The sequence below is a fragment of the Apteryx rowi genome, unplaced genomic scaffold, assembly GCF_003343035.1.
Source record: "Apteryx rowi isolate R43461 unplaced genomic scaffold, aptRow1 scaffold_57, whole genome shotgun sequence".
NCBI classification, from domain to species: Eukaryota; Metazoa; Chordata; class Aves; order Apterygiformes; family Apterygidae; genus Apteryx; species Apteryx rowi.
The window spans coordinates 1,960,781-1,983,970 of NW_020450838.1; the positions used below are offsets into that span (position 1 = coordinate 1,960,781).

The 23,190-nt window shown below is 40.9% G+C and overlaps 1 protein-coding gene across 2 annotated transcripts; it reads left to right on the forward strand.

Annotated features, from left to right (window-relative positions):
• Positions 1-24: 24 nt before the first annotated feature.
• Positions 25-22,001, forward strand: IQCB1 (IQ motif containing B1). 2 transcript variants are annotated; one of them, XR_003256080.1, is made up of 15 exons: positions 25-108; positions 501-782; positions 1,634-1,796; positions 3,411-3,540; positions 5,789-5,882; positions 6,834-6,933; positions 7,415-7,587; positions 10,275-10,387; positions 11,488-11,597; positions 16,532-16,674; positions 17,123-17,271; positions 17,918-18,046; positions 18,424-18,580; positions 19,087-19,445; positions 19,687-19,777. XR_003256080.1 is itself a non-coding variant. In XM_026082194.1 (14 exons), the coding sequence occupies exons 2-14, from the start codon at positions 665-667 to the stop codon at positions 19,914-19,916; spliced, it is 1,809 nt and encodes a 602-aa protein (XP_025937979.1). In that variant the 5' UTR covers positions 25-108; positions 501-664; the 3' UTR covers positions 19,917-22,001. The 2 variants fall into 2 exon arrangements, 1 of the variants encoding a protein (XP_025937979.1); XM_026082194.1 differs by lacking the exon at positions 19,087-19,445 and having other exon boundaries at positions 19,687-22,001.
• Positions 22,002-23,190: the final 1,189 nt, after the last annotated feature.

Sequence of the window (23,190 nt, forward strand, 5' to 3'; positions counted from 1 at the left end):
GTGGCCTCGAGGCGGCCCTCTGTAGAGGTCCACGAGTGGGGCGGTTGGAGTCGCGAGCCCGCACGCGGATATGCAAATATTACCCTCCTCTCTCAGGCGTGCGCTCTGGTTGGTGGAGAGCGGCCGCGACCACCAGCGGGGAGGGGATGGGGGGGGTTGGAAGCGGCGCCCCCTCGTTAGAACCGGCGGTCCCATTCCTCCGCTTTCCCCCTCCCCCCCTTCGCGCGGCCGAAGTGGGGGCGGCCCCGCGCGGCCGTTGGAGCGGCCGTGGCAGTGCTCCGAGCCTCCTCTGCCGGCCGGGGCGAGGGGCGGCCGCGGCGGGGCCCCGCCGGGCCTGCAGGGGAGGGCGAGCCGGGGCCTTCCGCAGCTCCGGCCCCGTTCGTGGCGTCCGGGCCTCGCGGGGGTTTTCTGGCGGGTAGGGGGCGGGCAGGGCTCCCCCTCAGAGGCCGGCAGAGCAGCCTGGATGTGCCCCCCACCACCACCTGTGCCCCTTTCCTCAGGGGCAGGCTCGCAGCCCGAGGCCGAGGGCCTGAGCTCCAAGCTGGTGGTGCAGCAGCTGGTGGTTTGATGGAAGTAGTCGCATAAGGACCCCACACCTACGCGGAACAATTAAAAAGTGAGAGGGACTTGTTGTTCGCTCGTTGTGGGCCCCTCTCGGCCTCCTATGGCCAACACGCCCGGCGCGAGGCCGGCAGCCGTGGACCCCAGGGTGCTGGCCTTGGCTGCTCAGGTCTCGGAGAGCAAAGATGAGGACGTCCCGGTGTTGCTTCTGAAGTTAAAGGGTAATTAATACCTTTCCTAAAATAAAAGGATGAGATAGCGAAGTATGGACAGGCTTTTTTCATTCTGCCTCCTTAAATTCAGAAGATTTTTCTTTTTCCATATTTCTAGCAGGGCTGGAAACTCCATAAGTTTGATCATACAGCTTTTCCTGACAGTTGTACATGGGTGGCATTTGGCTTGGGAACACAAGGGAGGATGAGAGGGGAGGGAATGGAGGGGAGCTCTTTTATCCCTCTCCACTGTTACCATTTTTGTAAGACCTGTGCTGTTATGGGCAGGGATCTCATGCTTGGTCAAATAACTTCTCCCAGCACTTTTGGGTAGAGAGCCAGAGGGGCTGAGAGTGATTGTTAGTAAGCAATTTTTAAGCCTTAATGCAGAAACACAATCACAAGCTTGTATGAGTCCCCATATCCTCCCCTTGGCCTCATATCCACTGCCCATAGAAACAGTGGAAACAAGTTAGGTCCTGTTCTAAATTGGGATGTAATTATAAGGAGGTTATACATTTCACAGTGGCTTTTCATTATGGTTTTATTTGGCCTAGGAAATTCATACAAATGGGATACATCCCAGATAATGTATGTTTTACTACTTGAATATATGATGAAAAAACTGGAAATCTAAGCTCAGTTGTCCTTCCTAATGGTGATATAATCTAACAAGTACATTGTAGCTGTAGGAGTGAAAAATGCCGATAAGTTGTTTTATGTTACCACTTTTAGAACTACATTGATCCTAGTGTGCGTACACGTATTATGTTATGTTTTGAAAAAAAAAAAAAAAAAATCATTCTTTTGCATCAGAATCATATGATCCTCCTAGCCTATTTTCTGCTTTCTTCCCACAGAAATTTTAAATAGTGCTTCCTTGGGACGTAAAGAATCAAAAAAAATTAAGCAAGAAATATACTATTATGATCTTACTCAGTACTGCATGCTCATCCTTAGACAAGACTACTCTCGACTGCGTGGAGGCTGGGCTACTGCTGCCCAGCTAGCAGAGATACTAAGGTAAGAAAAATTGCTCAGAAGTTTTCTTCTTGTTTTCTTCTGGGCTTTCATCTTGCTCTTTTTCTTTTCAAGCTATAATGCATTGGCTCCCATCCAGAACAAGGCTTGTTGTTCAGGAAAGGCCAGGGTTAAAGTGCAGGGAGCAGTCAAGAGCAGAGGGGTCAGGCATAGCCTAACTGGTCCTGTTTAATTCATTTGAATTCTGTTTCACTGAGCTGGGCAAACTGGTGGGAACAGTTTGTGTGTTGGGTTTACCTTTTTTTGTAAACAGTGCTTATCTATGTCACAATTTCTGCTGAGTAATTACTAATTTTGAATGGCAGTTATTTAAAAAATTGGTTATTTAAAATTCATTTGCAAAAATCTTCAGCCTGATTAATTCACAGCTTGGCTTGAGTGAATATATCTATTTAAATTTTAAACATAATAGAGGATACAATTAATACAGACCAGATAGCTTGATGTAGTGGTTTAATAAGAAGATCATAATTTAGTTGAATTCATAGCTAGCAAATAAGGCAACTGTAAACTTAAATCCCATGATCCAATCTCAGTTTTCAATGTCAGGAGAAAGAATTAACTTTTACGTTTTCCCCAGGTTGTACTTGATTTTGAGTTAACTAGGGAGCAACATTCTAAGACATGACAAAATTAGCCATGTTTTATTTATACCGTATCTACAAGATGAATTTGTAATGCTAGGAATTTCACTAACAGATACAAGATTTATCGCCAGAGCTGTATGACGCTTAAATCATCTCTTATAAGCTATTTCAATTTTCAGAGAAAAATGGAATTTATTTTAGTTGTAAAAATGTCCTTTTGCAACTACACGAATCACAGCTTCATGCCTAGAATTTGCTTCCAAGGGCTTCGGTAAGCAAAGCTTTGCATGTACACATTCACAACAAGCTAAGAAAGCTCAGATAATATGTCAGAAAACAAAATTCATAAAAAGTTACGAAAACTCTTTTGTTGCACTAGTGTCAGTGCAGAGTACAGAGTGAAAAAGCTACCAGTTGTGAAACTTGCAGAGCAGTTTCTTGTGAACGGTCTTCCAGAAATGACCAACATGTTTGTAGTAGGTAAAATAACAAAACTCAGATCTGAGGAACTGATTTCTAGCCCGCATGTATTCCTCAAGTAGAGGAAAGTTACAGATGGAATCACTGAACATTTTTTATACATACTTTCATTGCCTGCTCTGCATCCACTTTATCAGGTTTATGTCTACCTTTCTATTTTGCTTTTTTTCCTGGTGACCATCAGAGCCTTTAACTAGCATATGGAACAGACCTGAACAGGTCCTGTGGAGCTAAAGGGGAAGGTGACTTGGCTGTCTTTTAAACTGAGACATGCTTAGTAAGTATTACTTTGTAATAAGTAGTAATATGCTTGGAGTCTCCAGCCTCACAGTGATTCCTCTTCCTTGTGAGGCAGCTACCTTGGAGCTAGTCACAGCAGTTAACTGTTGTTCAGTGTTGAATTGTCCCATTCCAGTCAAGCATTTCTTCTCTGGTGACATGACATTCATTCAAAGCTGTTCAAACAGGAGGCCCTGGACTATTCAGGTTGGTTTGTGTGTGTGGTTTGTTGTTTTTTTTTTCATTTCAGTCATTGTTGTGTGGGACTAGAGGTGAAAGAAGATCCTGAGGAATTTTACAAGAAATTTCTTCCTTCAGCTATAGACAACCTGCTGTTTTTGGGAAGACGCCTGCAAGCACGATTCATCCGAGCAATCAAGGTATTTAAATTTCATAGTTAAAAAAGCAGAGCACCTCTGTGAACTTTCCAAGCTTTTATATTCTATAAGTAAGATATTATTCTAGGTACACTGTATTATGAAATTTTATTTTCCAGAAATTACAAAAATTTTTCTTACGTCCTGGAGCTTAGAAACTGAGATCTGTCATCTTGGAGCATTCAGTCTATTATGTGTGCAAAAACTAGCTCATTACCATACAATTGTTTAGAGTGTTTGGCTACTACTTGTAGGTTGTTTTCAAAAGGGGGAAAAAGGCAATTATAAGTAGGATAGAAGAATTAAAAGAGTTAGATAGAAGAAAAATGCCTTACAAAAGGGAGCCTCCCAATCATCATAGTGTTTTGGGGTTTTTTTTGATTTGCGTATAATTACTTCGGTCTTTGCAGCTGCTGTGTTTTTACTACTTTATTCAGCTTTACAAAAAAGAAGGTATGGTTTAGGACATCTTAAGGTAGCAGACTCTAAGTCAGAAATGTTGAAATCTGTTTTGCCATATTTCTGCAGTGAAATTGGCAAAAAAAAAAAATACAAAAATGTTCACTGATTCTGAATTGGCACATTGGGAACCTCAAAGGGAGACTTTGCAAATTAGTAGATATGAGCACTTTCTCACAACTCTACCCTTCTTTGCAGAGAAGGAGGGTTTTGCCCACCTGAATTTCCTCATGCTTTTGAAGCATTCAGAGATCCGGAATCAGCAAAAAGATTTTAGAATAATTTGCATAACCAACCTCACAGATTCTGAAAGTTTCTTTTAATTTCTTTTTTTTCTTTATTTCCCCTTAGTGTCTCATTTTTTGGCTCAATGACTTTGTGCATTTAGTCAAAGTTTTTCTTTGCATATTATGCTGGGTGCCACATATATAATCACTTCTCAGAAAAAATCACTAAAATGGCATAATTTCTGTTAGTTCAATACTTTTAAAGCGCGTGTAGTGCTTAAGAAGCAAACTTCCTGAATGACATCCCAGGAGATTCAAGTCTTACCCACAATATGTAATTTCCCCCACACTTTCTTATTATGTATTTCAACCTACATGCTACTTGAGTTAGGCTTGTGGGCAACAATTACTTTTAAATGCAAATGCAATGTATGCTATAGTCAGTACTTTAGCTTTTAAAATTTGTGGTCTCAGAGGTGACTGGGCACCCAGACTTGATGCTTGCTCCGTGGAGCTTTGGAAATCCCACTCTACCAGCAGAGATTTGTAGTTTATTCTGGCCTCACTTGCTTTCTGTACAAGCCTTTGAAGTCAAGGGAAGTACTGAAATAGCTACCAGAAACCAACATATTGCCAAAACACAGAACAGATAATATTATGCCTTAACTTAGTACTATATTTCATATCTCTCATTGTCAGTATGAACCAAATATACTGTTAAACCATGATGGATGTTTGGGACTTACAGCTCAGATATAGGAATGGCTTTTCCAGAGTTTTATTTGTGGAAGTTCACYTAACGAGGAAGATGTCAGACTGAGTGCTGTATAATAACATTTGTCAGCAACGTTGAACTATCAAAAGACCCTTAGCTGTCCGCCCACCAAGGCTTTAGGTTTCCAGTGGCCTGTGAATCACACTTGGAAAACAGACTTTTGACTCTGTGTGTGTATGTGTGTTCATGTATTAAAACCTGAATTCTTCCTGCTTATTGTGTCCAGTCAAGTGTTATCACAAGCAAACACATACAGTCTGTTTCGTACACTGATCAAGCTTCAGCTTGACGGTGGTTTGGTTTTTGCTCCCAGAGCTCCAACTCGGAACTGTATCTGAAGCCTCACTGGGCCAGTCCTTAGCGACCTTTTGCGTTTGAACTGTATCTTTGGCTGCTTTGCATCATTTGGTTTTGTGCTTTAATCTTAAATAACTTATTTCCCATTTTGTGGATTAAATCTATGATATATTTGTATTGAGCTGTTATCTGTTGTCTTAGCCTTCCTGTGCCATCAAGTTTTGAAGGAATAAACAAGCTTTCTGCATCCCTATTATAAAATTTTAAAGAGTGGATGCTTTTTTTGGTATACATTGTTGACTGATCTTTGGCCTGGAAGGATTTACAGGTTCTTTTTTTGACTTGTTCCTGGGGTTTGACCAACATGATTTGGGAAGCTCCTGGTGGAGCTGATCTCAGAATCCCTGAAACACACAGGCTTTCCCACTACATCAAGCTATAGTCATCAAGGAAGACACATACACATGCATTTATCTACTTCTCTTTTGTTTAGGATGAAGAAAAAAAAGATTTTTTACACTGTTTCCGTACAGTAACTGATGCCATCTGCTGGCTGTTCGGTGGGCATATTGAACTGACAGAGTGTGGTAAGAGAAAATTAAACTCATAAAACACCCCCAAATTGATTTACTATAGCTACAGGTGTCAAGAGTCAGTCTTAAGCCAATCTCCATCTATTTCTTTTTTTAATTAGAGTGCTCTTTAGAGCACATAAACAATAAAGGTGTCTTAGTGCAATTTCCCTTTATAATTTTCTATCTTTAAAAAAATCTGGTTTTGTTTTTGTTTCCTGGTAAAATACAGTTGATCTCTTTAATCTGTCTCTGTGTATGCAGAAATTTGACCAGAGTACATGACAGGCCCTAAAAAGGGGATAGACTTGGCAGCAGATTTCTGAATTTTTTTCCATGCCAGAAAATTATATGAATATCTAAGAAACTTTACACTTTGGGCAAAATAAGCTATCAGTTAAACCAACGTTAGTCACACTAATTCCTAGGTGATGATTAGAAGCAGAATTTGTTTTTGTTTCTAACACAAAAACTTAAGGTTCATAAGATGTTTAACTAAAAAAAGAATGACTGGAAAAATTACTAAATATGTAAATAATAATACACTTGAATAAAAAATGATGGTACTTTAATGACATCAGTGGACTTAGATTAAATAAACCTGGTGTAACAAACTCTTAAGTTTGAAGTGCTTATCTTTTCTGGATATTGGTGCCCCGTGATAATGCTACAGCTGTAACAATAAGGAGGTGTAAGTGTAACATAAAAGGTTTTAAAGATTTTTATGCCATTGCAACACCAGGTGCCTAACGGATTTCCAAAGAAAAATCAGGGCTCAACATGTTTTTAAGATGTTGAAGTAGTTTACTTTTCCTGTAAGTTTTGGTGTAGAGAAAGTCCGCTCTAGAAACACTATGTGATGTTTCTTTGTTATGGCTTGTGTTCCATAAAAATACTATAAAAACAAATAAATATCTTTGCATCCATGGTTCAGATTGCTTTTTGTTTGTTTTTCTTGTGTTGCAGTCCTGCAAAATGATCATTTCCTGCAGTTGCTAATGACAGATGACGTTGAAACAGCAATTATAATGATGTCTGTTTTACACGATATTTTGAGGGTCAATAGGTCAGTTGGTTTTATATCCTTGTTTTCTTTCTGAATTTTAAATTTAAAAATCAATTTATTCCCGCTTTGTAAAATAGAATAATTTGCATATAAAAATTGTGGTTATTTCTACAGTCTTTGTTGTAGAAAAGAAACATTTTTTATTTTCTTTATCCCATTTTTAAACTGAGGCGATGGGAATCAGTTGTTTGAGACGCTAGTACTGCCTCTGCCACTGAGTCGCTGGCAGCCATGAATGAGTTGGTAATACTGTTTTTCTGATTTTAATTGGAATTAACATGAGAATATCAACTCATTGACCAAAAAAACCCCCAACCTATTCACATCCTTTTCTTCCCATCCTGGATCAGACTGCTGGTGCAGCTACTTGGGCGTGTTGAATTGCCCAATGTCTGACATTTCTGAAAGGAAGTCACTGTTGAAAAGCTCATAGTTTATAACACTTTGAATTTTTTCCTTTTTTTTTTTTTTTTTAATCCAGTCCTGTCTTGCTTCGTGTTGATGAGAAGATTCTTCACTCTCTTTTGGATGAACTTGTTTATAAGCTTTCCTCCACCACCAATCCTGTCATAGGAAATGCTGCTACAAAACTGCTACTTTCACTGGCAACGTTTTGCCAGCAGCTTGTGAAGTTACTCACAACTCGCTACAAAGGTTTGTAAACATGCATGGGACCAATTGCTCTGCTGCTTCTCCCGTTCAGTTTAAAAACACAAAGGTGGAGGTTGCCCAGTGGCATCTCAATTTGCAGCTCTCCAATAGAGAGGGAACCTGCAGTGCTGTTTGCTCCCCGCCCTGCCCAGCCTTGTTCATTTTCATTGTAGTTTAAGGTGCTGTCCCTGTTTCTGCTTCCTAGATTTTTTTTCTTCTGTGCATTGAGGACTCTTCATATGGTAACTTGCCTCTTTTACGTGTCGTTTGTCACTTTCAGTCTGGGTCACTTCTTCTTTCTATGTGATGTAGTGCATCTTCTTTCCTGGAAAGTCTGGATATTGATGGATCCTAGGTAGCAGGTACCTGTATTGCTTCAGTGAGAGCTGTGTGTTGGATGTCTGCCAGTCTGCTAAGCCTCACTAGTTCAGAAGCATGGAAGTTTTGCTTAAAGCCATCTTTTGACCCTAGCTGTTACAGGTCTGCTTATCTGATAGGTGCTGCTTTGCTAATGAGGAGTTGGCTGTCTTCAGATGTGCAAGTGATTGAAATGAACCCCTTCCAAGAATTCGTCAAATAAGTTTGTCTTTCTGTCCTGATGCCTTTAGATGAGGAGACTGAGTATGCATATAACTTGCTGTCTTTTCTTCACTATCTAATGTGGTGTCCCATCTAATGCTTCTGCCTTCAGCCTAGCAAGGAGCTCCAGCAAACCCTTTTGTCCTCTGCTCCCATGTCCACAGAGACTAGAAAAAAGGACTTGATGTTTGCTAGTGCTTTTATATTCTGATTATCATTGATGGTCAGAACTGCTTGTGGGAAGCCTTAGTCTTTTTGGGACAAGGGCAATAAACAATCTCTAGGCAAGGAGAAGGGCAATCTCTAGGAAAAAAAAAAAAAGGACTATTCCCTTTTTTTTTTTTTTTATGTCTGACTACTTATTAGGCAGTACTAGCCAGATAAATTTCTGAATCAGATGGGCAGCTTTTACCATTCTTACCTACAAAATTGAGAGAGGGCTTCTTTTCAATATGAAGTGAAATACAACTTGCCTAATGCTAGTATCATGTTGTGGATTCTGCTGAAGCTGTTGTGATGGGCTGCTCATCCCAGCTGTAGAACAGTGGCTTGTCTAAAGAGATGCAAGTCTCCATCAAAGAAATATGCTTTAGGGGTTATAGTTTATTTTGGTCTGGAACCAACAAAATGCCACAGTCATTCAGAGACTCTTCCTTCTGTGCATATTTCCTGCTTCCAGTAAGAAAAAAAATCACATCTTTTTTTTTTAGTTGGAGCCCTTAGGTTAACTTTCACTCAGGCTCTGGTATCTTTTAGAAGGTCTGAGGAACAGCAGCAACAAAGAAGCATTACAGCATTTCCACCATCTTGGCCATTTCATTGAAGTAATTTGGCTTCACAATGGTTCAGAGCTCTTACCAGTATGAGGTACTTCTGTGTTAGCCTTCTGCCAGTAACTACAGCCACCCTGAGGTGAAGAAATCCCCTAAAACTCGCATCTTCAAGGCTAGCACAGTCTTTACTTCAGGATTCCAGAAGGGCCTGGTCTTTTTATCTGCATGGGATGATATGTCCGAGAGGCACACTTGAGGTACTACTTGTCACTAGCTGAAAGGTCCATAGATATTGCTGCCTAGTCTACAGAAACTGGCAAATGGGTTGTGTCAGACCTACAGACTTCTGTGAGGGAACCGCCTTGTGTGGCTGGGCTACTTGCTGCCGCAGAGCTCAGGCAGTCTTGGGGTAACCACTGACTCTATCTGGCATCTCACCCATATCTCTTCCCAAGTGTTTAACCATAACCGTTATTCCGAAGTGGTACATATTTGATAGAGCAGAGGTGCCGTTCCTGTTCTCATGGAGGATTTTGTGCCTCATATCCAAATCCTGTAAGTGTGCATGATGGGTTATTGCTTGGAGTTACCCACTGTGTGAAGTTGCTTATGGATAATGACTTGGGGACAGAAAGGTTATCTGAAACAGGAATTCTTCAGGAGTCTGTCCAAATACGCATCTACTTCCTGATGTCCTTTCTCCCTCAGACTCCCTGGAAAACTCACAAGCTCTGGGATTTCTCTAAGCTAAGAAGGCATGTGTTACTGTCTACATTGTGTCCTTCTACGTGCAGCGCAGGGGGTGCGTGTGTGTGTGTGTATTGGGGGAGCACAAGTGCGCTTTTCAGCTACTTTGAGCCTAAAAAGCTATTTTGTCTCAGGGACTGGGCTACACACTATGCTGTAGAGATAAGACATCAAAGAATTCCAGTTGTAAGCAAATAAGTTTTATTATGAAATACATGAAAGCAGTGCTAATAAAACCTTGCACTTGCATGGTGCATTACATCCTCTTAGTACCTTACAGAGACTTATCGATAAGACACTAAAAGTATATTGATAATTTAACTGCCAGTTGTGTGGACACCCTAGGTAGTGCCTTGGGCATACAAAACTATAATTGTATAGCACTGCTGTAATGATTGGAGCACCAGATATTCATTGGTAATATTCTACACTGAAATTCAAAGTTAACTGATCGTATTCGGCTCTAGTCTACTGTTCCTTTACACACAGAATCAGATTTGATTTTTCGACTTGAAAAATGTTAGTTTGAAATCTTGGGAAAAAAAATCACCTTAGCAGTATAGCATGCTTATTCTTTTCTCTCTCTCTTAGGACTGAAAGCACTTTTAACTAAGCAGTGGACTGGCAAAGGATTTGACAGAGATCTCAGTCAACTTTTGGACCTGCTATACTCAGAACAATCCAATAGAAAAGGGGAAATGCAGGTGCTGAATTTTAATGACACTTTCCTATGTGAAACCCTAGTTACATGTGATTTACATATGTTTATAATGAATTTACTATATCACTTTGTCTCCGTTTTTCAAAGCTTGCATTATTTGTTCACTATATCAATGGATTTTTTTTAATTTCCTATTTATTCTTTTTTTTCCCCCTATCATTTTTGAAGACATCAAGAAATTGTCATATAATTAAGGTACTGGAATGTGGCTCAAGCGATTGGCTTTATTTTGCAGATTCACCATACATTTCTAATACAACCATAGGGAAACAATTTAATTTAATTTTGTTAATTACAAAACAAAAATAACTTTATTTGCTCATTTCACAGCAGTGTTATAAATGCAGATCTCTGAATTCTTGGGAGCATTCACATAGAATTAAGAGCAATGTACTCCAGATGAGAAAATGCGCAATAAGAACATCTTCCGGGCTGTGTTCTCAGGACAAGAGCAGATTTTGGTAGTAAGTTTTATGAACTTATTACCAAAATTTTACATGCAGGTTTCTCGGAGATAATAGTTCAAAGGAAATCAGTGTTATATTTGTAGAGACCTGCTTCCATCTTAAATAGAGTGGGATTTTTTTCTGAAAAATTACCATGTAAAAATAGAATTGATTTTTTCCATGTTTGTTGCATTTCAGTGATTTTCAACTATGCTCCAAATAATAATATTTTTCTTAATGTTACTCCTGCAAATTTCTTTCTGTCCTCTCTAGTATTGGTATTTTGAGTCAACACTTGAAATATCAAGTGCTTCGGTTGTTTTAAATTCAAATTTCTAACATTAGTTAATGCAGCTAATATATATTTTATATTTGTGCTGTGGATTCATCTGTTTACCAGAAAACATTGATTGAGATGATCGGAGGAGCTGCCTTTGGAGCAAATACAGGGTTCATGGTAATAATTTTCTTACAGTTTCGAGAATTTAAGCTCCTATAACAGAAACACTGCATCTTGATGCATTTGAACACTGATGTTATTTTGGCCAAACACTGAGATTGTTCCAAATACGCAAGTGGTAATAAAGTGTTTTTGTATGCAGAGAAAATATCCTACCACCTGTTTTATTAATTTCAGAGGCAGCATCAAGCAGCTTGTTTAATCCAGGCTGCGTGGAGGGGATTTCAGACAAGGAAAAGACTAAAAAAACTTCCTCAAGCAGTGACTGCTTTACAAAGAAGCTTCAGGTAAACAGCATTGTTTTGTAAAAAGCACTCAGGAGAAGAATCTAGTAAAAAGGTTTGATCTGGTTTTCCTCAGGTCACAGAGTCACAGGAAAAACTTAAGAGGTCATTTAATCCAACCTCCTGCTCAAAGCAGGGCCAGCCTCAAAATTAGATCAGGCTGCATGGGGCCATGGCCAGTTTTGGAGATCTCCAAGGATCCCCCGTCCTGAAGCTGCAGCATTCGACTTGCGAAGAATTCTTTCCTTTAGAGGCAGTGGGAATTTTCCTTGTGGCAACTTGTTATCAGTGCCTCTTGTCCTTCAGCTGTGCACCTCTAAGTCTGGCTGTGTCTTTATAACCCTCCCTTTAGGTAACGGAAGACAGAAATCAGATTTCTTCTCCCTTAGCCAGCCTAAACCAAGCCAGCCATTTGCCTGTCCTCATATATCATTATACATGCCACCCCCTAACTGTCCCCCTCTGAACTCTCTGCAGTTTGTCAGTATTTGTCTTGTACTGGGGGGGGGGGGGGTGCACCCAGAATGGACAGTATTTGAGCTGTGCCGTTATGAGTGCTGAGTAAAGGGAAATAATAATTTCCTTTGACCTGCTGCTTTAGGTTTTGCTAGTGCAGCCCGCTCTGCAGCTGGCCTTTGTTACCGCAGGGGCATGCTGCTGGCTCACGTTCGACTTGTCCACCAGAACCCCAGGTCTTTTTCAGTGGAGCTGCTGTCTAGGCAGTCTGTGTCCAACCTGTACTGAGTCATGGGGTTATTCTGTCCCAGGCGCAGGACTTTCTGTTTGAACTTCCTGTGGTTTCTGTTGACCCATTTTCTGTTTGGTGAGGTTTCTCTGAGTGTCAACCCCACCCTCCAGTCTGTGGGAGACTATGATGACAGCCTTGCTAAAGTCAAGGTGAATGACATCCGCTGCTCACCTTCATCTGCAGAGCCAGTCATCTCATCACAGGAGGCAATCGGGTTGGGCAAGCACGATTTGCCTCTGGTAAATCTGTGCTCTGATAAATATTCCTGTCCTTCATGTGCCTGGAAATGGTTTCCCAGAGGACTTGTTCCCACGTCCCAGGGAATGAGGTTGGGCTGACCAACAGGTCCTCTGTCTTGAAGATGCCTTTTTCCAGTCAGCTGTTATTTTTGAAACATAAAAGTAATGTAATGTCAATATGAGCTGTTTCACTGCAGATTATTTTAGCAGAAACATCCAAACAATGTGCTTTTCCAGCAATACCAAACTGCCACTCTGATGCCAAAAGCTCCAACTGTCCCTTTCCCAGCTGCCAAACTTCCTCTTCTCCATGAAACAACTTACTTCTATGATGCTTTTATGTGTTTTCTGTGTAAAAAATTTATGCCGTATGGTAAACTAAAAGTGTGGGAGGGACAGTGTAGCATTGGATCTCACTAAGTAACACTAGGAGATAATATGCTGGTAACAGAACTCATGTTCACAGTTAACTTGTTATAAAATTCCACCATAAATTAAATGTGGAGCTGCCCTGGAGTCAGGGTGGAGTGCTACAGAAACCAAGAACTATACTGCTTGCTCAGTATAGTGCTTACAAGACGGTGTGCTACATTAATATTTGAAATCTTGAGTAAGTGTCATACATATGGTCACTTCAATGAGCTAGAAATAATATCATCTGGCTTGAAGCACTGCAGAATAATAAAACTACATAAAAAATGCTTGTGTTACCTAATGTAGGATTTCAGCGGTAATATTAGCATGTTAGGCAGTATCTCTTTGCTAACTCTTTTGAGAAGTTAAATGTGAATTTTTAACACAGGTAAAGGGATCTAAATAAAGCTCAGACTCCACACTAGGTTTGTATTGAGCCCTTTCTGCACATGTTAAGCGCTGTCCTGTCTAAACTAAATCTTACAAATCAATTAGCCAAATCACACTGTATTCTGATCAAGCTGTTAGAGAGCAGACAGTTATGGTTTGTCGTCTGGACTGGCATTAAAAAGATATTGGACTATGTAGGGAGTAATCTTTACGTTCTGGAAGATTTGCAGGAGGAAGCAGTCTGTCCATTGAGGGACACTAGGCACTTCAGGTTTTGTGCTGGAATACCAAGGATGACACTCTTGTGCCTCCTTCCTATTCCACCAAATTCTTTCTTTAGGCTAATATTTCTGCCCACATTAGGCATCTTGCGAGTCTGCAAGCCAAAATCATAGCACAGAAAACTTGCAGTATGGGTAAGACATAACTTCCTAAAGCAGAAAGGAAAGGGTGGCGAGGTTATCAGCAATGAGCTAGCTGCTTAAATTTCTTGTGTTATATTTTCAATACTGCAAACTTCAGTGCTTGCCTCTTAAGTAAGCAGTTCCCAAGTCACTAAACAGACTTTTGTATGTGTTGGTTTAAAATTGAAAGGAATGGAAACATATTAACATTTTTAGAGTTGTGTGTTTATGGCCCAGTCAGTCCTGATGTACTGAGTACAATATAGCAACTGTACAATGCCAGTGTTTTTGTCCTGTCTAATTGAAACCTGAAGTTAGACTGTTATGCTGAGCAATAAAAACAGTGTTTGGAATACTGTAAGCATGACTTTAGAAGAGCTTTCAAGAGGCCCTTTGAATTCTTAACAGTCAGGACTTGGTTATATTTACAGAGTTTTGTGATGGGGATCTATTTTAGAGCAAGCGTAGTTAAATACTGCTGAGGCTGAAACTCAAAACTTGGCTCACCTGCAGCTGCCATGGAAGATCTTAAGCTAGAAGTTACACACTTCTGAAACTCTGTGGTTTTAGAAATCTCTCCTCAGTGAATATTACAGCTTGTAATCTCTCCTTGAAGTTCATTCAAGAACTTTTAGTAATTATAGAATGTTAAAATGGCAATAGTTTTTATTAGTCATGCATGCCTCAAAAGTTAAACTATTTTAAATATGTAAACAGATAATCAGAAGAAGATTGATCTGTGCCATGAACTGCTGAAGGAAGCCTGAATCTCAGCCTAGGTGTGTTTTACTTCTGTTCAGAGGCATTTGGCTGTCACAGTGTGGTCTTGTGCGAACAAATATGGCTTATAATGAGGAGGAATAGAGAATGGAGAAGAGTGTGTATTTTACAGACTGCACAGGAAATAATCAGTATCAAAGAAACCTTTAAATACCTGACAGATGCTATTGGTATCTTAACAGATGCATTTCTGAGAAGTCCATCAAATATTCTTATTGCTTTCCATGTAAGGGAGCTTCTAAAGATTTCTAAGGAAAACTATTAATAGTTTTATTAAGAAAAAGTCATCATAAGTCCTGTTTGATCCTGTGACATCATTCTGCTTAGAAGTATAATAGGTGCCTGCTTGGATTAAAAATGCAAAGATTTATAGCTCTGATTTGCTGAACTGTGTGGGCTGAAAACCTCTAGCTTCCTTGGGACCATTCAGATGTAATCACATATATCATGATCTTTCTCTGTAGGTCAATGTGTGGGCGTGCTTCAAGTCTGTATTACTGCCATAAAAGGATTATGGTCTATTAAATTGTGGTGGAGGCTGTTTACCACTTAGGGCCACATCTTTAAATCCAGAGTATCTCTTCTACAAAATAGTTTCCATTCCATCTTCCCCACTCAGTTACGGAGACTGAGGGGAAACTATGGTTGATGGGAAAGTTGCAGCTAAGTTTATGCTAGTAATGGGAAATACACAGATACCTCAATATTACTGTGAGTCTAGAGGTACATGACCTGCAGTGATATCAAAATTACTGGACATTAGTACTAGTCTAGTGCTTTTTTAAAAAAATTTTTTTCCTTCCTGCCACCCCTTATACCTGTGCTCTGTCCATTTTTTCCCCTTCCCTAATGTTTAAGAAGCTCCTTTCATTGTCCCTAGAAAAGTGCTAGAGGAGAGCAGAATTTACAGCTATGGGCCCAGCTGGGGTACTCAGATCCTGAGAGGGCAAATAATTTTGTTGTGATAGGAGAAGAGAAGGTGTCAAAGCACCACCTCATTGTGGAGTGAAGTTGTAAAGTCTCAAGCCTTAATCTGCTAATGAGGCCAGGTCCATTGGGATAAAAAAGGGTAGGGAAGGGAAGCCTAGCTCACAGCTCCTCAAGCTTCACTGAGACTGTATCCAAATGGTCTCAGTAGTTATTAGTTTAAATATATCTGTATATTTATTTAGTATAGCTATATCGGTATTAATGTATTAGTCTATGTATTAATATGTTAGTATAAATATAAGTGATATATAGGCTATTGCCATTATTAGCTTAAACATTCAAGAGCCAGTTACAGAGTTTTCAGCTCAGTGTCTCATCTGTGAAACATCTGCTGGGGTTTTTGTAATGCTAAGCACAGTAGGGCAACATCCTACCATCAAATTACAACAACCAGTAGAGATGAAGAAGAATTTGAGCCTTCCTATTTTAAGGAATAGTGCAAGATAGTTCTTTCCTAGTGCTCTGTTAATGATGCTGATGGAAGAAATGTGTCAAGTTGTATCTCTTGGATAAAAAAAATCTTCCAAAATTTAAGAAATTAGCCTTAAGAACCGACATTCAGATCTAGTTCTGCAGTCTGTACAAAAATAATAGTATGTATTGTGGAAAGCAGGTGCAATGCATGCTGATGCAGTTCATGCTAGCTGAGAATGTCCCACATGGAGCATCATTACCCTTAGTGTCCTTAGAACCTTATCCTAATTAAAAATATATCCCTTGATTTGATACCAAATTGAGCGACTAGCTCAGAATTTCTTATGTTTATAGATGGCGTGGGTAATATGTTAGCTTGCTGGTGATCTCTCATTGCTTGGTGAGGTCCTGCAGAAACTTTATGTTAATACGAACAGCTGAGCTGGCAGATCATTCTGCAGTTTTCCTGCCTTACTGCTGGACCATTCAACAGAAAGAGAGACGCTTTCAAAAAGAGTAAAATTTAAGCTAAATTGTTAATTTATTTGTGTATTGCAGAGCTAAACGAAAACAGGAGCTGCAGCATTTAAAAAAACAGAAAGAAGATGAGGCTCTAAAACAGCAAATGCAACTGCAGAGACAGAGGGCCATGAGACACTTCCATGAACGACAGCTGGCCTTACTGGAAATAATCCATGCCAGTATGATTTACATTAAACTATATCAGAAGATTAAACTGTCTGGGTCTCCTTAAGAAAGTTTTCCCCAAATATATTTCCTAATCTTGCATGTCTGTTTGCACTATAATCTTACTGTCTCTTCTTCTGACCCAGTTATCTGATGGAGAACCTGCTAATTCTTCAAGGGAACTGTGCCAAAGACATGGTGGCGTGAGATCTGCTGCCTCAAAAATGGTGCAGGGCAAAGGGAGAGCCAGTTTTCTTGTGTTTATAAAGCTCCACTGTGACTACAATTCTTCTCTGAGAAATAGCCCACAACTAGTTCCTTGCCTTTGATTTAGAATGAAGGGGGATTTTTATCTGATAGCACCCAACCTTTTTGGTATGGTCTAGTATAAGAATTAAAAATGTAAAGTGTTAAGAGATCACAATCCACAGTCTTATAACTGGATTTTTGTCACGTCCTTAGGTCAGGTAGGTAAGCACATGCAGGAAATGGAGGGAAAATCAGCATTAACTATCCAGAGATTCTGGCGAGGGTACAGAGTGAGAAGATATTTTCATCAGCAGAAGCAATCTCTTAAGGAATATAAAGCAGCTGTCATCATTCAGAGAGCAGTAAGTATATAAATTTTGTTCTGGCAATAGATAGAATTGAGCAGATTATTGCAATGTCTCAAAAAGCACAGTTTGTTTACTTCTCTAGGAATAATATATTCAAAAATTGTTCAGAAGATAGACCTAGAGCCCCAAGTTTCTTGGAGGGTTTACACCTTGCATAAATTACAAAGTATCATACAATCTGGTAACTAAAATATAAAATCTGCTGCTTTGAAACCAAAGGCTGGATTTTCTACACACCTCAGGTAAGCTAGTAATTTATTACTGTGAGGGTGATTGAACACTGGAACATGTTGCTCGGAGAGGTTGTGAAGGCTCCTCTCTCCTTGGAGATATTAAAAAAATGACTGGACACGGTCCTGGGTGACGTGCTCTAGCAGATCCTGCTTGAGCAGGGGGGTTGAACTAGACAATCTCCAGTGGTCCCTTTCACCCTCAACTATTCTGTGATTATTAGTATTCTAACTTATTATTTAGTATTCATGCTGACTGTCATGTCTTGCCTCTTCAACATTATAGATAAAGTTATGTTTTAGCAGATGCAGTACCAGGAAATTTTTCTGTAACTGACTGATTACAAACAAAATGAGAAAACAAAATTTCGTATGGGTGATTTTCATATTCTCATTTGTTCTTTTTAAAGGCTTGTAAATTCTTGGAAAAACGAAGGAAAAAAAGAGCGCTCTCTCCTTGGAAAGACACCAAAAGACTGACTGATGAGCAGAGACTAGCTTTAAAGCAGAAGGTGGATGACTACATCAAATTGCATCCGGTCTGTTTCTTAGTCATTTCATAATTCCTGTTATCCATGCAACATAACACATTGTAGGGATGAAATATATTCAACTTCCTAAATTCTTATCAAGATAATCTATGTGAGGTATGCATGTATCAATCCTGCTTGTTCAAGAGCAAGGTACTAGGATACTGGGGGTTTTAACCATTAATCTAATAAAACTGGTCAAAGCAAACTGTAATTGGAAAATTATATATACTTGATGATGGATAGCTTTGGAGGGAACTCCACAGGAAGCAAAATAATTAAGTTAACAGTTAAGAACAGCATTTGCATTTCTTGTTTAGACATTTACCCACAAAAGATTTAAAATAACCAGTTCTTAATGGTGAAGAACTGTTATTTTCCTCCAGGCTTCCCAAATGTCAGAAGAAATGAGTGAAGAATTACATATGCAGGCCCAGGAAAAGCTGGCGCAGTTCCTGTTGAGGAGCAGTCTGGATCGGAGAGCAACACAGCGGAGAGAGGCGTTACTGGCTCGGGTCAACACTGATGTGGAGCTGCTAATGAGTATGTGATTACTCTAGAGTCATAGTTTTGCTTACCATTTGGATTAAACTAATTTAGAGGGAAAATTATAGGATTATACTGTGAACAGTGTAAAGTCTTATTTCAAAACTGAAGTATTTTTCTTTCTTTGCCATATGTCATTTCTTAAGATACAAATGTCTTTGTTAGAGATCACTCATATATTGCTATAGGTTAAGTGTATATATACTTGTTTTTTAAGTTATGTCTTGTTCTTCTGTTGGAAGTATCTCTCTGATATGTTTGCAACAAAAGCAATGGCCCTGTAAAAGGCATTAAAGTCTCTAAGATCTTACACAACCCCTTACACTACATTTGTTTTATCTTGTTCTGTTTTCTTGATTTTTTTTAAGTGAAGTGTTGGTGTTGGTTCACTCTTCCAGATAAAGAGGAAAATCTCTGAGCTATGCAGTCTGAGTCATGTCTTCATTTTCACTGACCTGGCTGTATTTGTAACTGAATTCACTATTGTGCCATCTTACTTCCAGACAAGTAGCGTGGAATGAAAGAGCAAGAATAGCAAACTGCAGCCACCAGAGAGCACCCAAGCAGGACAAAATTCAGCAAGTCACTGAATTCCGTTACTTAGTCTGTCACATGCTGTGTCACTGCAGCCCATCGCTCCCTGAACAGACAGACCAGCAACACAGTCTCACGTTGCGGTGGAGCCCCCAGGCAGGGATGATGCAGTGATGCTGCGTCAGGGCAGTGGAAACGCTGCAGTGATGTCACCCTGCACCAGGAGCGCTGATCCAGCAGCAGTGACTAACAGTAGCTCCTCTTTCTCTTAGATCATGATTTTACAAGCAATCTATTTTGGTGATTGCCAGTGCTGCCCACAAAAGAGGTAGTCCTGCTTTTCCCCTTATTCTGCCTTCTCCATTAGGGTTTTTTTTTTCAGGTTAGCCCTAATTTGGATGGCTTCTCCTACCTACTTTAGCATGTAGCCATAAAATACTAATGCCAGCACAGGGAAAGGAATGACCTGGGACAGTGGGAGGGTAGGGCTACTTCTTTTTGGTTTAAAATATTCATAAACTGCAGCATAAGAAACAAAATATGAAAAACTTTTCTCCTTATAATTACAGATGCTCCAGGGCTAGCAGAGACCACAGAAAAAGATCTTGATATCTTTGTGAGTCGGTCAGTCCCTGTAGCTACCAAGGCCAAACAGTCCCACAACACTATGCTGAAATACAGCCGCTGGCCATGGTGGAAGAAGCTCGGAGATGAATTTGTGGAGGATGATGTCATTCCTCATGAAGCCCTGAATGCAGAACTGGGAACTCTATTCATTGGTGGAAGGAAATCCTTATAGTTATCAAGCAGAAGAATCTGTTACTTGCTCATCCAGACTCAGTCCTTGCACTATGCATTCATTTGCACGTGTTTTTAAGGAAGGAAAACACTTGAATTCTAAGACAAAGCACTGAAGAAGACCAAAGGTTTATTTTGGTGTGCTTTACGGATCTTATTAAGAATCTCTTCTGTAACCTGCTACCTGCCTTCCTGTGCATCAACAGTAAATTCCTATCCACTGTGCTGTTACAACTAGAATTAAAGTATTGTAGTTGTAAATGAAGATGTTCCAGAAATTGTATCACTTTAAGTGTATAATCTTTGGCTTTTTAGTTATTATTCACACTTGGATTCATCACCGAAGAATCACACCGTTGTAAAAAGCTGGGCTGTTATAGCAAAACATTTTATTAAGTGATGTACTTTGAGATAATGATGGGTTCACAGAACAAACCAAGACATAAAAAGAAGTCAAGCAAGCCCTGGCCAGGCTGGATGCTTATAGCAGGGCAGAACACTGCACTACAGCTGACTGCAGTCAAGCATGGGCAAAGCTTGGCCTGAGGAATCTCTACCAGCCTCTTGCTTAAAAAAAAAAAAAAGAAAAACTATTTAAAAGATACTGGTAGAGGAAGGCAAAACACAGATGTGATCTCTTTGGGCTGTGTCCCTGCAATGAGGGGGAGGCAGGTGCTGCAGAACATGTTAGGGCTGCTGGAAGCCCTTGCAGGTGCTCAGAGAGCAATTTGCCTTTTGATCAAGCCCCTTCACACCGCTAAAGAGCACTTAATGTTTTAAAACGAAAAAAACTGCTGTCTTTAAAGAAAAAAAAAAATCACAGCCCTGCTTTTCAGTGGGCAAAAATCCTGTTCAGTTATATGGAAACAAAATCACATCCTTCTCACAGGCCAGGGGAGAAAAAAAAGAAAGCTATTCTTGGATTTATATGTTTCTTTTAAGAGAATGCAGTTCTTTCCACAGCCAGTACAAAGCATTATAATATAGGGGCAGTCCAAACTGTTACATGGGGCCATCTGGATCATCAGCTCAGTCTTCTTGAACCATGCAGACACTGTTTGTTTAATCCAGAAAGTTCTCCAGCACAGGGCCTCCACATTTACTATGACCCAGTCCCTAGTAAAAACCTTTAGTAAAGAGCCAAAGGCTGCTGCTCATAGACGTGCCCAGAATGCAAGGAGGACTCAAAGCCACAGCTAGTGGTGTAGGTGCCTGCACTACTAGTAAAGGTATTTATTAGGTGAGAGGCCCAGAGAGTCTTAAGCGTTAGATCTCACCTCACTGCAGAGGAAATAAAAAACACAGTGATTTCTGCCAATTGTATGGGGGCAGCAGTATTAGTTCAGTGTTTGTTTTTCATCCTCTTTTGAAGGTTTTGAGTTTTAATTTTAGCAGAGATGAATGGAAAACAAATAAATAGAAATAGTGGGCAGAGGTCCAAGGCCATTCAGATGCAGCCAATACATTAAAATTAATAATTGGACAGCTGCCAAGAGGAACAGCCATGCTCTGGGTTAAATTTTTTAACAGGAGCTGTGATTTGGAAGGCACCGACCTGGCTCTCAGTCCCATTCTTGGGAGAATTAAGTGGTGGAACAATCCATTAAGCATTTGCCAGTACATTTATACATTTGCACATCTGTTGAATTACATGTTGTTCTTCATCGGCCTGCTATTAGTTTTAGGCCATGCCCATAATAAGCTCTACAAACACCAGAGTGGAGGGGCTGGTGGGGGGAAATCATCAAACACTCCAGCAGCTGCACTCCCAGCCTTCAGGGAGCTCTCGTGCTGGAAGATGCCCAGCATCTTGGGATGAACTGCAGCAAGCCAGCTGTTCCCTCCCAAATACCAGTCCTTTGCGCGCATCGTTGTCCCCTCTGCTCTGCAGCCAGTGACCCAGACCGTTTTGAGACAGCAGCCTGCGCTGTATGCTTATTCCTAATCACCCTCATTATAGCAGCTCTTTAGCACAGAGGGATGTTCACAAAGGTGCTTTGCTTAATGTATTTTATGTAAAGAGATGAGCCCCCCTGGCCAGTGTTAAATACCAAGTGAATTATAGAGGCGTCTCACCAAAAAGACATTTATTGTAATGTTAATGGCCTCTGCCACTCACTGCCATTGGAGTGGATAATAAACTCCCCCTTTGGAATATGCAATTTTCTGGATAATGTTTTTTTTAAAGCAAACAGCGTCTGGTGGAAGGTGCTGTCTTGTTGGAGGAATTCAAGTTGCAGGGTCATTCACCACCAGTCCAGCAGCGCAAGTCCCCCATCCCACCACTGCCCTGATAAATAAAAATGCCTCTTCTTACTTTGTGCTTGTCACCAGGAGATCTCAATCATCTCCAGTTCACAGACCAGGGAAACTGAGGCAGCAGAGCCACGAGGTAACGTGCCTATGACTATTTATAACTGGGACCAGACCCACATCTGCCAGCCCCTTGACAGTGCTCTTTCCACCCACGATACTGCCTCCCGCTGCACTGGGGCCTGCATGGCTGCTCGGCCTCTGCCCAGCCCTGCACCCCAGCACACACTTGTTCCCATTGCTGTCCCAGGCGGAGCACCCCAGAAGCAAGCCACCGCAGCGTGCCGGGGTGCCACCCCCTGCACCACCTGCTGTGCTGTGGCTAAGCATGTTACGCGGAGCCAGAAGGAGCTGTCAGATGCCGGTCTCTGGGCAGCTTTGAACCAGCAACCTAGCTGTAGAGATCCCTGAGCTCCACAGCCCCTTCCCTTTCCTCACGGGTGGGAGGGATTTGGCAGGGCTCAGCTAATCCTCRTTTCAGGTCCTCCTGTACCGTGTGCAGGACAGGGAGACCTGAGCTGGGGATTTCACTGTGGCTCTTTCTGGGATCTAGTACCCCTGCAGGGTAATGGGAACACTCATAGCCAGCTGCACCACCACCACCCACCTCCAACCTGCTGCCAGGTGCACAGTCCTGTTTGGGTTATGATGTTAGCACTCACCCAAAAAAGGGCTGTAGGACACACCATGACTGGGGAAGGGTCCAGTCCTGCTGCCACTTGTGTTACTGCTTACCACAGACCACAGCTATTCCCAGGCAGCTAGGGAGCTACAGTTCCTCAGGCATAACGTGCTGGACAGAATTGTCCAACTAGGCAGCAAAAAGGTGCTGCATTTGGATGCGCCTAGTGGGACTGGGCTGTGTCACTTTGGATGCCGGACAGACCTGCCCAAGCAGCCTGAAGAAGGACTGCTGCTTGCAGCAGAGAAAGCACGGGGGTGCTCTCCCCCGCTGTGGGGGG